This window comes from Hippopotamus amphibius, chromosome 14 (genome assembly GCF_030028045.1).
Source record: "Hippopotamus amphibius kiboko isolate mHipAmp2 chromosome 14, mHipAmp2.hap2, whole genome shotgun sequence".
Taxonomy (NCBI): domain Eukaryota; kingdom Metazoa; phylum Chordata; class Mammalia; order Artiodactyla; family Hippopotamidae; genus Hippopotamus; species Hippopotamus amphibius.
Window position 1 is genome coordinate 16,214,753 of NC_080199.1, and position 13,642 is coordinate 16,228,394.

The window sequence follows — 13,642 nt, forward strand, 5'->3', positions numbered from 1 at the left end:
TCACAGAAAATGAGTTTGAACACACTTAGCACTACCTGCGTCCTTTAAAACAAAACTGAACAACCTCCTTCAAGCCCCTTCCCAACCCCACTCTCTCCTGATGACAGAGAGAAAGGATTGGATCCCAGGTGGGAACTCAGCTTCCAGCAGCCCCTCCTACCCCACCACCCACAGTGGCCTTTTCCTCTCATCTGGGATCAAATGTCACCTCCTGGAAGCTCCGCCCACCTCCTGGACCAGGCTCCCTAACTGCCTCCAGCCCCCACGTCCAGTTTGTCTTCTAGGACTTCCTCCATGGCGCTCCCACAATTAGGATTCCAAAGGCAGCAAGGGGTGAATCTCTGTTGTCTCTCCCCCTCCCCCACCTTGTAGGGGTTCAAGGAGACCCATTAGGGGAGGGCTTCATGCCTGACTCACCCCTGTACCTCAGGGCCTCAACTCTAATCCCTGTTTGTTGAAGGGAAGGAGGGAGAGAGGGAAGTGCCACCCACCACCACACACACCCCCAACCCACAAACTAAAAACCCAAACAACCCAGCAACACCTCCTCAGACCCTACATTCCAGATGGCCGCTCTCCTGTTTCAGTCAATCTCCTTCCAAGAGTAGCATGCCTTCACTTCAGGTACCTCCAGGCCTCTTCCATTTGCAGCCCTTTGTACTGTAGCCTCCTCCCACCTGAAACCTGCTCCTTGAGTCACCAGATACCTCCTGATTTCCAAATCAACCAACAACTTTCCATGGACTTTCCTTCTCCTTTGCATTGAACAGATCTGTCCTTCCTTGGTTCCCTAACCTATTTCCTCTTCTTTTCCTTGCTTTTCTTCCCTGCTTCTCTTCCTGCTTCCTTGCTCTTTTCTTCTTGTCATTGTGTGTCTCCTCTGCTTCCCTTCTCTCTCTGCTTTCTCTCTGAACATCAAGGCTTCCATAAGCTTCCGATCTTTGCTCCTAAAAATGTTTTCCTTTCTCTGGGCAGTCTTATCCATCTTCACAGATTCAACTACTACCTGCTCAGTGAGGCATATGAAGGCACCACACGCATCCCAGGTCTCTCTCTCAAACACCAGACTTTTACTTCCAATGACCTTTAGGAGCCTCCACCTGAAGGTCGCAAACTTCAAGATAATTGAAGTAAAAGTGGCAGAAATGGGATTGGAAATCAGCGAGACTAGAATTTTCTCTCCTCACACTACTGAGAATGTTTTGTGCTGAAATCAAGTAGCATCTATCCCTGTCCCTCTTTACATCATACAAAAATACGTGATGGATTCTGATTATGACAGCTAACTAACCATGTGCTAAGCACACAGCGGGCCAGCCAGCTTTGGAAACCAGACCTTAGCCTAGCTTGCTGTGGCAAAGAAACAACCTTTCACAAAATCTTAAGGTAATTAACAATCACTGCTTGTTAATTACCTTAAGACATGACACTGCTTTAGTGAAAGACTGCTTCTGGGGATAAATAACAATAGCTAAACCTAGCAGGACACATTTATAAAGTAATTTTGCAGAAGAGAAAAAAAAATTAGACATCTTGGCAGTAAAAGTACTCTGCCTCTGAGTCTCAGCTTACTTCATGCTGGTAAACAGTGGAAGCCTTTGCTCACAGGCTGTGCTATGTGCAGTCAGATATTCACTGCTGCATTTGTGTGACTAACAGAAATGCCCAGAATTGTTTCAGGCATATTATTGATTTTTCTGACATAGCTAATTTTCCAAATTAAGTAGTTTTGGCTTCTTTTTGTTAAACAGCAGCTCCAGAAGAGACCCGAAGTTTTCCCTTAAAGAGCTTCTGAGCACTGAAATAAAAAATGGGGGGCACCAGCCTCAAGCCGTAACTGCACACCCTAACTGCAGCATTTCTGCCTCCTGTTCTTACAATAAGTTCATGTAAACTGGCACTTAGGAAAAGTGAAAAAGGTTCAAACTTACTAAGTATTAGCAACAGCAGCTAGGATTTTAAAATATGTGCAACTTTGATAAATGCCTTCCATTTCCAAAATAAACACTTAGAAATGAAAAAGAAAGTCTCTGCAGCCTGAGTCACTGAAAAGTAGAAATAAACAGAAAAAATATTCCATTTCATGAGGAATGAAACTGAATGAGGAGATGAGAGCTGTGATGACCCAACATCATTCCTCAGAACCTCAAGTTCACAGACAAAACAAAGACTGGATAGAAGGTATTTCTGTGGGATTGTTCGCTTTGGAGGAAAAAAATTAAAAAAGACACCTAAAGACTGAGAGTAATCAACATGTGAAAAGAAAAACTGCCTATAAAAACAAAAAAAGATATTTTCTGAGATGACTTTGATCCCATACTCAAATTATTGGCTTAAACAAACTTGCCTTTAAAGGCTTTGTATCTTCTGTAACTGCTCTCCATTGTCCCTGTCAAAGTATTATTTTCACCTTATTATTACTTATCTTTTCTCTGTAAGTAACCACACCTGGCTTTATCAAAAAAACAAAACAAAACAAAACAATGCAATATATATCTGTCCTTTGTGGTAATACAACGCATAATTTAGTTAATCTAGGCTACCTTTCCTTGAGAGGTGACTGTTTCTCTGTTATGAAATGTGCTCACAGTAAAGGGAAGCCAGGCCAGATGCCTGGAAGGCAGAGGGAGAACCACTTACCAAGTTTGTCGCAGCTTCAAATCAACCTTGATGTGACTGTGTAGCCACTCCTACACCAGGTATTACTCATGTTATTTTGGCCTTCCAACCACAACCGCACCTTTTCTTATAAGCATGGCCTTTTACTTAAGATAACATGACACATCAGGACTTCCCTGGTGGTCAGTGGTAAAGAATCCACCTTACAATGCAGGGGACGTGGATTCGATCCCTGGTCAGGGAACTGAGATCCCACATGCCGAGGGGCAACTACTGAGCTTGCGTGCCTCAGCTAGAGCCCTCATGCCGCAAACTACAGAGCCTACACACCCGGGAGCCTGTGCCACAACTAGAGAAGACAAAACCTTCAGGCCACAACTAAAGAGAAGCCTGCGTGCCACAACTAGAGAAAACCCACACACCACAACTAGAGAAACCCACACACCACAGCAAAAGATCCCACGTGCCTCTATGAAGCTCCCACGTGCTGCAACTAAGACCTGATGCAGCCAAAAATAAATAAATAAATAAATAAATAAATAAATAAATAAATAAATAAACCTTAAAAAAAAATACACACCACCAGGCTTGAAAGGCCCACCCTCAACCCCCATGAAAAGACCTTGAAAAAAATAGGTACTTTGGTTTTCCTGTGAGAACTCTGACATGACTGTTACGTTACCTGGATGAAATCTTGAAATGTCAGGGGTAGCAAGTCATCCATTTGCCCAATGTCGTTGGAGAAACGATTTAAAATCCTTCCTGCAAGAACAGGATATGAGAAATCACTCATTTCCCCAGATAGGCCCTTTAAGAAAAACAACTCATGAACAAATCCAAACAGTTTAAATGTATATATATTTAATATATTACAGATTCATATGAAATAAGCCAATGTGTGCAATAAAGAAAGAGAAAGTAGGATGATACTGAAAGAGAAACAAAAATACCACCAAATGGCAGTAGGCAGTGAGTTGAAATTGGGGGAAAATGGGGGAAAAAATCTTATGGCCAAATCAGGAAGGGCTGGTGGATTTTAGATTGTTCCCTCCTTTTAGGTGCACCCCATCTAAGACTTCATTTCAAGGGCTAAATCAGTAAATAAACAATTGCCAAACCCATATATTAATCCTAATTATTACACTAATTTTGCTTCAGTTATCAGAATTTTGCTAAATGATACTTTTTAAATAAAGGTAACTATAAGCTCTGCATTTATTTTTCCCTCAAGATCATTCACAGCTCCTCACATTTTTGGAAATTATGGATTCTTGTCATTTCCAAGTCATGTGTTTACTACTGGGGTAATAAATCATTACTTTCAGAGGTGTCACTGGGTGTGACAAACACAGACTTATGCTTAAGCATCCAAGAAATATGGAGTGAGGAAAACAGAAATATTCCTTAAAGACTAAAGATCACTTCTTATCATTGATTTTATTTCCTTTCTCGGAATCCATGAAAACAGTATATCCTATAGGCAGCAGAAATGGAATATGAGAACTAATTTCTAATAATAGCTAGTCTTTAATTATTTAATTCAACAAAACTGAAGCAACACACACACACACACACACACACACACACACACAGGCTATTTTGATATAGGCAACTTTTGAGAAATGTGACTATCTACACCCCTGAACTTCTTTTGCAACTGAGGCTTCAGGAAGCCAACCTGAAAACAAAATGTGGAACCTCTACCTGCTCTTCCTGAGCTTTGTCAGAGGTGAGTTCCTTCCTAGGCCCTTCACACCAAGCCATAACTGGACCTTGAATGTCCAGAAGCTGGGGGCTGAGTTTCAGCTGCCAGCATGAATGGGCTCTGCTGTCCTCCTGAGGGCACCTGGCTCACTGAACACACCGGGTGTGCCCAAGCCAAGAGCTGGAGCTGCTGGAGACTTTCGTCCTTGGCTAGGCCAGGCCATTACAGGCTGGGCCTCAATTTTTCTGCCTCAGGCTTAGGAAATACAGACTCCAGAAACTGTCTTTTGGTGACACCTTTGGCAGGCTGGGTGACAAATTTCCTGAACCTCTAAGAACGCCTGCTTTAGAGGGTGATTCTCGGGATTAAATGGGTTCATGCAGGGAAAGAATCCAGTCACAATGCCAGGTGACTTTATAGGTGCTCAAACCACCAAGGTGAGATGATGACTCTGACCCCCAGGTTCTGCAGCATCCTGTCACCTGGGAAAGTCTACCAGACACTGTACGAATGTCCACTTGTTAAAATGCAGATTCTGATTCAGGAGGGTTAGGGAGGAGCTAGAGAGCCTGTATTTCTTCCACACTCCCAGGTGATGCCCTTTCTGCTATTACCCAGACCACACTTGGAGGGGGCAAGAGGTTGGGTTATTATTTAATCCATTGTGCTTTGGGAACATTAAAGTCAGGAGGGTGATTTTTCACATATTCTTAGGGATTTTTGTGGTCTGCCTAGTTCTTTTTTAACTTCTTAAAGTAGTAATGCCAAAATAAGGAAAATATATGTCAAAAAGTGTTAAAAGCATAGTTTAAAATCTTGGGATTTCTTCAATGGAAAAATACAACTTTTTAACATAGGCAGGATTCAGAAGCACTGCAAGGATGATTCAGCTTGGAAAGTGTTGAAAGTAACATTCAAAAAAATTTTAAAGATGAAAAGACTATTCAGAGATAAACAGTATGTTAAAACCATTGCTTTACCATTCGCCAGATGTGGGAATCTTAAGATCTGAGACACCCAGGGCTAGCAAAAAGTGTAAAACAAAGGAAAACAAAACCATGAGAAAAGCCACCTTCCCACAGAGCGAATACAAAAACTGAACTGAATATCAAAGATCATCAAAATAAATAAATAAATAAACTCCTTAAAATGGCCATGCTACCCAAAGCAATCTACACATCTGATGTGATCCCTATCAAATTACCCATGACATTTTTCACAGAAGTAGAGCAAATAATCCAAAAATTTATATGGAACCATAAAAAGACCCAGAATTGCCAAAGCAATCCTGAGGAAAAAGAACAAAGCTGGAGGCATAACCCTCCCAGACTTCAGACAATACTAGAAGTCTACCATAGTCAAAACAGTTCAGTGTTGGTACAAAAACAGACATATGGTTCAATGGAAGAGAATAGAAGCCCAGAAATAAACCCAGACACCTATGGTCAATTAATCTTTGACAAAGGAGGCAAGAATCTACAATGCAGAAAAGACAGTCTCTTCAGCAATTGGTGATCGGAAAGCTGGACAGTCTCACGTAAATTTATGAAGTTAGAACACACCCTCACACCATACACACACACAAAAAATCAAAACAGCTTAAAGACTTAAATATAAGACATGACACCATAAAACCCCTAGAAAAGAACATACGCAAAGCATTCTCTGACATAAATCATAGCAATGTTTTCTTAGGTCAGTATCCCAAGACAGTAGAAATAAAAGCAAAATTAAAGAAATGGGACCTAATCAAACTTACAAGCTTTTGCAAAGTAAAGAAAGCCATAAATCAAACAAAAAGACAATTTACAGACTAGGAGAAAATACTTGCAAATGGTGCAACTGACAAGGGCTTAATGTCCAAAACGTACAAACAGCTTATACAACTCAATAACAAAACAACCAAAAACTCAATCAAAAAATGGGCAGAAGACCGAAACAGACATTTCTCCAAAGACATACATACAGACAAAGACATACAGATGGCCAACAGACACATGAAAAGATACTCAACATCACTGATTATCAGAGAAATGCAAACCAAAAATACAATAAGGTTTCACCTCACACTGGTCAGAATGGCAATCATCAAAAAGTCCACAAGTAATAAATGCTGGAGAAGGTGTGGAGAAAAGGGCACCATCCTACATTGTTAGTGGGAATGTAAATTGATGCAGCTATTATGGAAAACAGTATGGAGGTTCCTTAAAAAATTTAAAAGAGAACTACCATATGATCTAGCAATCCCACTCCTAGGCATATATCTGGAGAAAACCGTAATTCGAAAAGATACACACACCTCAATGTTCACTGCAGAACTATGTGCAATAGCCAGACATGGAAGCAATCTAAATGTCCAGTGACTGATGAATGGATAAAGAAGAAGTGGTATATATACACAATGGAATATTACTTGGCCATAAAAAAAGAGTTAAGTAAAGCCATCTGCAGCAACATGGATAGACTTAGAGATTATCATATTAATTGAAGTAAGTGAGACAAAGAAATATCATATGATATTGCTTATATGTGGAATCTGAAAGACACAAATGAACTTATTGCCAAAAAAGAAAGAGACTCGCAGACATAGAAAACAAACTTATGGTTACCAAAGGGGAAAGGGGGTGAGGGGAGGGATAAATTAGGAGGTTGGGATTAACATACACATACTACTAGATGTATAATAGATAACCAACAAATACCTACTGTGTAGCACAGGGAACTATACTCAATATTTTGTAATAACCTGTAGGGGAAGAGAATCTGAAGTGTGTGTATATATATATATATATATATATATATATATATATCTCGATATATAGATATATCTATAGATATATGTCTATATCTATATCTGAATCCTTGTGGCGTACACCTGAAACTAACATGATATGGAAATTAACGGTACTTCAACTTAAAAAAACAAAAATAAATAAATAAAAAGTGGCTCTTACAGAAGAGAGACTAAGATCTGGAACCCATTCAGTGACCATTTTGCTACATGTCAAGGGACACAGGTGGAAAGATTAATTCTGATCACTATGGAGTCCATCAACACTCCAGCCTTCTTCCATTTAGAAACACGTGAGGGCAACTACCAGTTCATGGAGGGCTTTTGTGAATCTGAGTGAAGTCAGATCCGAAATAGGCCAACACTCACAGGAACAATGCTTCCTAAGCTTTAGTCTGTATAGGAATCTCCCAGAGATCTGGTTAAAATGTGTATTCTCAAGAGCACTGGGTGAGGTCTGAGATTCTGGATTTCTAATGACTCCCAGGTGATGCTGATGCTGATGTTCCAGGGACCACACTTTGATTAACAAGGAAGAAACTGAATATTTCTGATGATGTTCCTTTGTCACATACCGGCCCCTGAGAGCTAAAGGATCCCTGCCTTGATTTACCTCTGTGTTTGTTTCAAAAGCACCTTGCATTTGACAGAGACATTTTGTATTTAATGTGTACAATTTGATTTTTTTCTTATTAGTAATGTATATATGGCAATCCCAATCTCCCAATTCATCCCACCCCAACCCCCACTCCCTGCCTTCCCCACTTGGTGTCCATATGTTTGTTCTCTACATCTGTGTCTCTATTTCTGCCTTGCAAGCTGATTGATCTATATCATTTTTCTATATTCCCCATATATGCATTACTATACGATATTTGTTTTTCTCTTTCTGACTTGCTTCACTCTGTATGACAGTCTCTACGTCCATCCATGTCTCTACAAATGTCCCAATTTCATTCCTTTTTACGGCTGAGTAATATTCCATTCTATATATGTACCACATCTTCTTTATCCATTCATCTATTGATGGACATTTAGGTTGCTTCCATGTCCTGCCTATTGTAAATAGTGCTGCAATGAACATTGGGGTGCATGTGTCTTTTTGAATTATGGTTTTCTCTGGGGATATGCCCAGTAGTGGGATTGCTGGGTCATATGGTAATTCTATTTTTAGTTTTTCAAGGAATCCCCATACTGTTCTCCATAGTGGCTGTATCAATTTACATTCCCACCAACAGTGCAAGAGGGTTCCCTTTTCTCCACACCCTCTCCAGCATTTATTGTTTGTAGATTTTCTGATGATGCCCATTCTAACCGGTATGAGGTGATACCTCACTGTAGTTTTGACTTGACTTTCTCTAATAATTAGTGATGTTGAACGGCTTTTCATGTGCCTCCTGGCACATGTCTTCTCTGGAGAAATGCCTATTTAAGTCTTCTGCCCATTTTTTGATTGGTTTGTTTGTGCTTTTTTGCATGAACTCTTTATATATTTTGGAGATTAATCCTTTGTTTATTGCTTCATTTGCAAATATTTGCTCCCACTCTAAGGGTTGTCTTTTCATCTTGCTTATAGTTTCCTTTGCTGTGCAAAAGCTTTTAAGTTTCATTAGGTCCCACTTATTTATTTTTGTTTTTATTTCCATTACTGTAGGGGGTGGGTCAAAAAAGATCTTGCTGTGATTTATGTCAAAGAGTGTTCTTCTTATGTTTTCCTCTAAGAGTTCTATAGTGTGTGGCCTTACATTTAGGTCTTTAATCCATTTTGAATTTATTTTTGTGCATAGTTAGGGAGTGTTCTAATTTCATTCTTTTACATGTAGCTGTCCAGTTTCCCCAGCACCACTTATTGAAGAGGCTGTCTTTTCTCCATTGTATATCCTTGCCTGCCTTGTCACAGATCAGGTGACCATACTTTATCGCTGGGCTTTCTATCCTGTTCCATTGAACTGTATTCCTGTTTTTGTGCCAGTACCATATTGTCTTGACTACTGTAGCTTTGTAGTATAGTCTGAAGTCAGGGAGTCTGATTTGTCCAGCTCCATTTTTTCCCCTTAAGATTGCTTTGGCTATTCGGGGTCTTTTGTGTCTCCATACAATTTTAGGATTTTTTGTTCTAATTCTGTGAAAAATGCCATTGCTAATTTGATAGGGATTTCATTGAATTTGCAGATTGCTTTGGGTAGTCTAGTCATTTTCACAATGTTGATTCTTCCAATCCAAGGACATGGTATATCTCCCCACCTGTCTGTGTTGTCTTTGATTTCTTTCATTAGTGTCTTATAATTTTCTGAGTACAGGTCTTTTACTTCCTTAGTTATGTTTATTCCCAGGTATTTTATTCTTTTTGTTTCAATGGTGAATGGGATTGTTTCCTTAATTTCTCTTTCTGATCTTTCATTGTTAGTGTACAGAAATGCAAGAGATTTCTGTGTGTTGATTTTGTATCCTGCAACTTTACCAGACTCATTGATTAGCTCAAGTAGTTTTCTGGTGGCATCTTTAGCATTTTCTATGCATAGTATCATGTCATCTGCAAACAGTGACAGTTTGACTTCTTTTCCAATTTGAATTCCTTTTATTTCTTTTTCTTCTTGATTGCTGTGGCAAGGACTTCAAAAACTATGTTGAATAGTAGTGGTGAGAGTGGACATCCTTGTCTTGTACCTGATCTTAGAGGGAATGCTTTCAGTTTTTCACCATTGAGAATGATGTTTGCTGTGGGTTTGTCATATATGACCTTTATGATGTTGAGGTATGTTCCCTCTATGCCCACCTTCTGGAGAGTTTTTATCATAAATGGGTGTTTAATTTTGTCAAAAGCGTTTTCTGCCTCTATTGAGATGATCATATGATTTTTATCCTTCAGTTTGTTAATATGGTGTATCACATGGATTGATTTGCATATCTTGAAGAATCCTTGCATTCCAGGGATAAACCCCACTTGATTATGGTGTATGATTCTTTTAATGTGTTGTTGGATTCTGTTTGCGAGTATTTTGTTGAGGATTTTCACATCTAAATTCATTAGTGATACTAGTGTATAATTTTATTTTTTGTACTATCTTTGTCTGGTTTTGCTATCAAGGTGATGGTGGCCTCATAGAATGATTTTAGGAGTGTTCCTTCCTCTGCAATTTTTTGGAAGAGCTTGAGAAGGATGGGTATTAGCTCTTCTCTAAATGCTTGACAGAATTCACCTGTGAAGGCATCTGCTCCTGGACGTTTTTTTGTTGAAAGATTTTTAATCACAGTTTCAATTTCATTACTTGTAATTGGTCTGTTCATATTTTCTATTTCTTCCTGATTCAGTCTTGGAAGATTCTACCTTTCTAAGAATCTGTCCATTCCTTCCAGGTTGTCCATTTTATTGGCATATACTTGCTTGTAGTAGTCTCTTTTGGTGCTTTTTATTTCTGTAGTGTCCACTGTAACTTCTCCTGTTTCATTTCTAATTTTATTGATTTGAGTCCACTCCCTCTTTTGCTTGATGAGTCTTGCTAAAAGTTTATCAATTTTATTTATCTTCTCAAAGAACCAGCTTTTAGTTTTATTGATCTTTGTTATTATTTTCTTTTTTTCTATTTCATTTATTTCTGCTCTGATCTTTATGATTTCTCTCCTTCAACTAACTTTGGGTTTTGTTTGCTCTTCTTTCTCTAGTTTCTTTAGGTGTAAAATTAGATTGTTTACTTGGGATTTTTCTTGTTTCTTGAGGTAGGATTTTATTGCTATAAACTTCCATCTCAGAACTGCTTTTGTTGCATCCCGTAGGTTTTGGATTGTGTTTTCATTGTTATTTGTCTCCAGGTATTTTTTGATTTCCTCTTTGATTTCTTCAGTGATCTCTTGGTTATTTAGCAGCATATTGTTTAGCCTCCACGTGCTTGTGTTTTTTACAGTTTTTTTTTCCTCTAATTGATTTCTAATTTCATACCATTATGGTCAGAAAAGATGCTTCATATGATTTCAATTTTCTTAAATTTACCAAGGCTGGATTTGTGACCCAAGATGTGATCTATCCTGGAGAATGTTCCATGTGCACTTGAAAAGAACATGTAATCTGCTGTTTTTGGATGTAATGTCCTATAGACATCTATTAAATCTAGCTGGTTTATTATGTCATTCAAAGCTTGTGTTTGCTTATTAATTTTCTGTCTGGATGATCTGTCCACTGGTGTAAGTAGGGTGTTAAAGTCCCCCACTATTACTGTGTTACTGTCAATTTCCTCTTTTATAGTTGTTAGCATTTGCCTTATGTATTCAGGTGCTCCTATATTGGGTGCACATATATTTCTAATTGTCATCTCCTCTTCTTGGATTGATCCCTTGATCTTTATGTAGTGTCCTTCCCAGTCTCTTGCAACATTTTTTTATTTTAGTCTATTTTATCTGATATGAGTATCGCTACTCCAGCTTTCTTTTCATTTCCATTTGCATGGAATATCTTTTTTCATCCCCTCACTTCCAGTCTGTATGTGTCCCTAGGTCTGAAGTGGGTCTCTTGTAAACAGCATATATATGGGTTTTGGTTTTGTATCCATTCAGCCTGTCTATATCTTTTGGTTGGAGCATTTAGTCCATTTACATGCAAGGTAATCATCAATATGTATGTTCCTATTATCATTTTCTTAATTAATTGTTTTGTTTTCATTTTTGTAGGTCCTTTTCTTCTCTTGTGTCCCCCACTTAGAGAAGTTCCTTTAGCCTTTGTTGTAGGGCTGGTTTGGTGGTGCTGAATTCTTTTAGCTGTTGCTTGTCTGGAAAGCTTTTGATTTCTCCGTGAAATCTGAATGAGATTCTTGGGGAGTAGAGTATTCTTGGTTGTAGGTTCTTCCCTGTCATCACTTTAAATATATTGTGTCACTCCCTTCTGGCTTGCAGAGTTTCTGCTGAGAAATCAGCTGTTAACCTTACGGGAGTTCCCTTGTATGTTATTTGTCGTTTTTCCCTTGTTGCTTTTAATAATTTTTCTTTAGCTTTTGTCAATTTGACTACTATGTGTCTTGATGTGTTTCTCCTTGGGTTTATCCTGCCTGGGACTTTCTGTGCTTCCTGGATTTGGGTGGCTATTTCCTTTTCCATGTTAGGGAAGTTTTTGACTATAATCTCTTCAAATATTTTCTCAGGTCCTTTCTCTCTCTCTTCTCCTTCTGGGACCCCTATAATGTGGATGTTTGTGCATTAAACATTGTCCCAGAGGTCTCTTAGCCTGTCTTCATTTCTTTTCATTCTTTTTTCTTTATTCTTTTCTGCATCAGTGATTTTCACCATTCTGGCTTCCAGGTTACTTATTCGCTCCTCTGCCTCAGGTAATCTGCTATTGGTTCCTTCTGGTGTATTTTTCATTTCAGTTATTGTATTGCTTATCTTTATTTGTTTGTTCTTCTAGGTCATTGTTAAACTTTTCTTGCAATCTTTTGATCTTTGCATCCAGTCTTTTTTCAAAGTCATAGACCATCTTCACTGTCATTATTCTGAATTCTTTTTCTGGAAGGTTGCCTATCTCCACTTCATTTAGTTGTTTTTCTGGGGTTTTATCTTGCCCCTTCATCTGGTACAAAGTCCTCTGCCTTTTCATTTTCTCTATCTTTCTGTGGCTATGGTTTTTAGTTCCACAAGAAGAAATACTGCTGATACTGCTTGACACTGCTGTCTGCCCTCTTGTGGAGGAAGCTATCGAAGAGGCTTGTGTTTGCTTCCTGATGGGAGGGGCTACTGGTTGGTAGGGCTGGGTATTGCTTTGGTAGGTGAAATGCAGTAAAACTTTAAACTGCTTGTCTGCCAAAAGGTGGGGCTGTATTCCCACCCTGCTGGTTTTTTGGCCTGAGGCCACCCAGCACTGGCGCTTACAGGCTCTTTGGCAGGGCTAATGGCAGACTCCAGGAGGGCTAAAGCCAATGAGCACTTCCCAAAACCCCTGCTGCTAGTGTCCCCACAGTGAGCCATAGCCGCCTCCCACCTCTGCAGACAACCCTCCAACACCAGCAGTTAGGTCTGGTTCAATCTCCTATGGGGTCACTACTCCTTCCCCTGTGTCCCGGTGTGTACATTATTTATTGTGTACCCTCCAAGAGTGGAGTCTCTGTTTCCCCCAGTCTTGTGGCGGTCCCACAATCAAATCCCACTGGCCTTCAAAGTCTAATTCTCTCAGGATTCCTCCTCCCATTTCCAGACCCCCAGGATGGGAAGCCTGACATGGGTCTCAGAACCCTTACTTCAGTGGGTGGACTTCTGTGGTATCACTGTTCTCCAGTTTGTGAGTTGCCCACCCAGCAGTTATGTGATTTGATTTTATCATGATTGTGCCCCTCCTACCATCTCATTGTGGCTTCTCCTTTTTCCCTGGGTGTGGGGTGTCTTTTCTGGTGAGTTCCAGTGGCTTTCTGTCAATGATTGTTCAGCAGTTATTTGTAATTCCAGTGTTCTTGCAACAGGGAGTGAGCACACGTCCTTCTACTCTGCCATCTTGTACCGTCTCTCTTCCTCTTTATTTCTTAAACGCATGTAGTTTATAAGGTAAAACT

The 13,642-nt window shown here is 39.5% G+C and overlaps 1 protein-coding gene across 1 annotated transcript in view; it reads right to left on the reverse strand.

Annotated features, from left to right (window-relative positions):
- The window catches only part of LOC130835640 (ATP-binding cassette sub-family C member 4-like), a 172,775-nt gene that overhangs the window by 84,150 nt on the left and 74,983 nt on the right, over positions 1-13,642 (reverse strand). Inside the window, exon 20 of the mRNA XM_057707278.1 lies at positions 3,302-3,381. Within this exon, the coding sequence (XP_057563261.1) occupies positions 3,302-3,381 (80 nt within the window). The remainder of the gene's footprint in view (positions 1-3,301; positions 3,382-13,642) is intronic.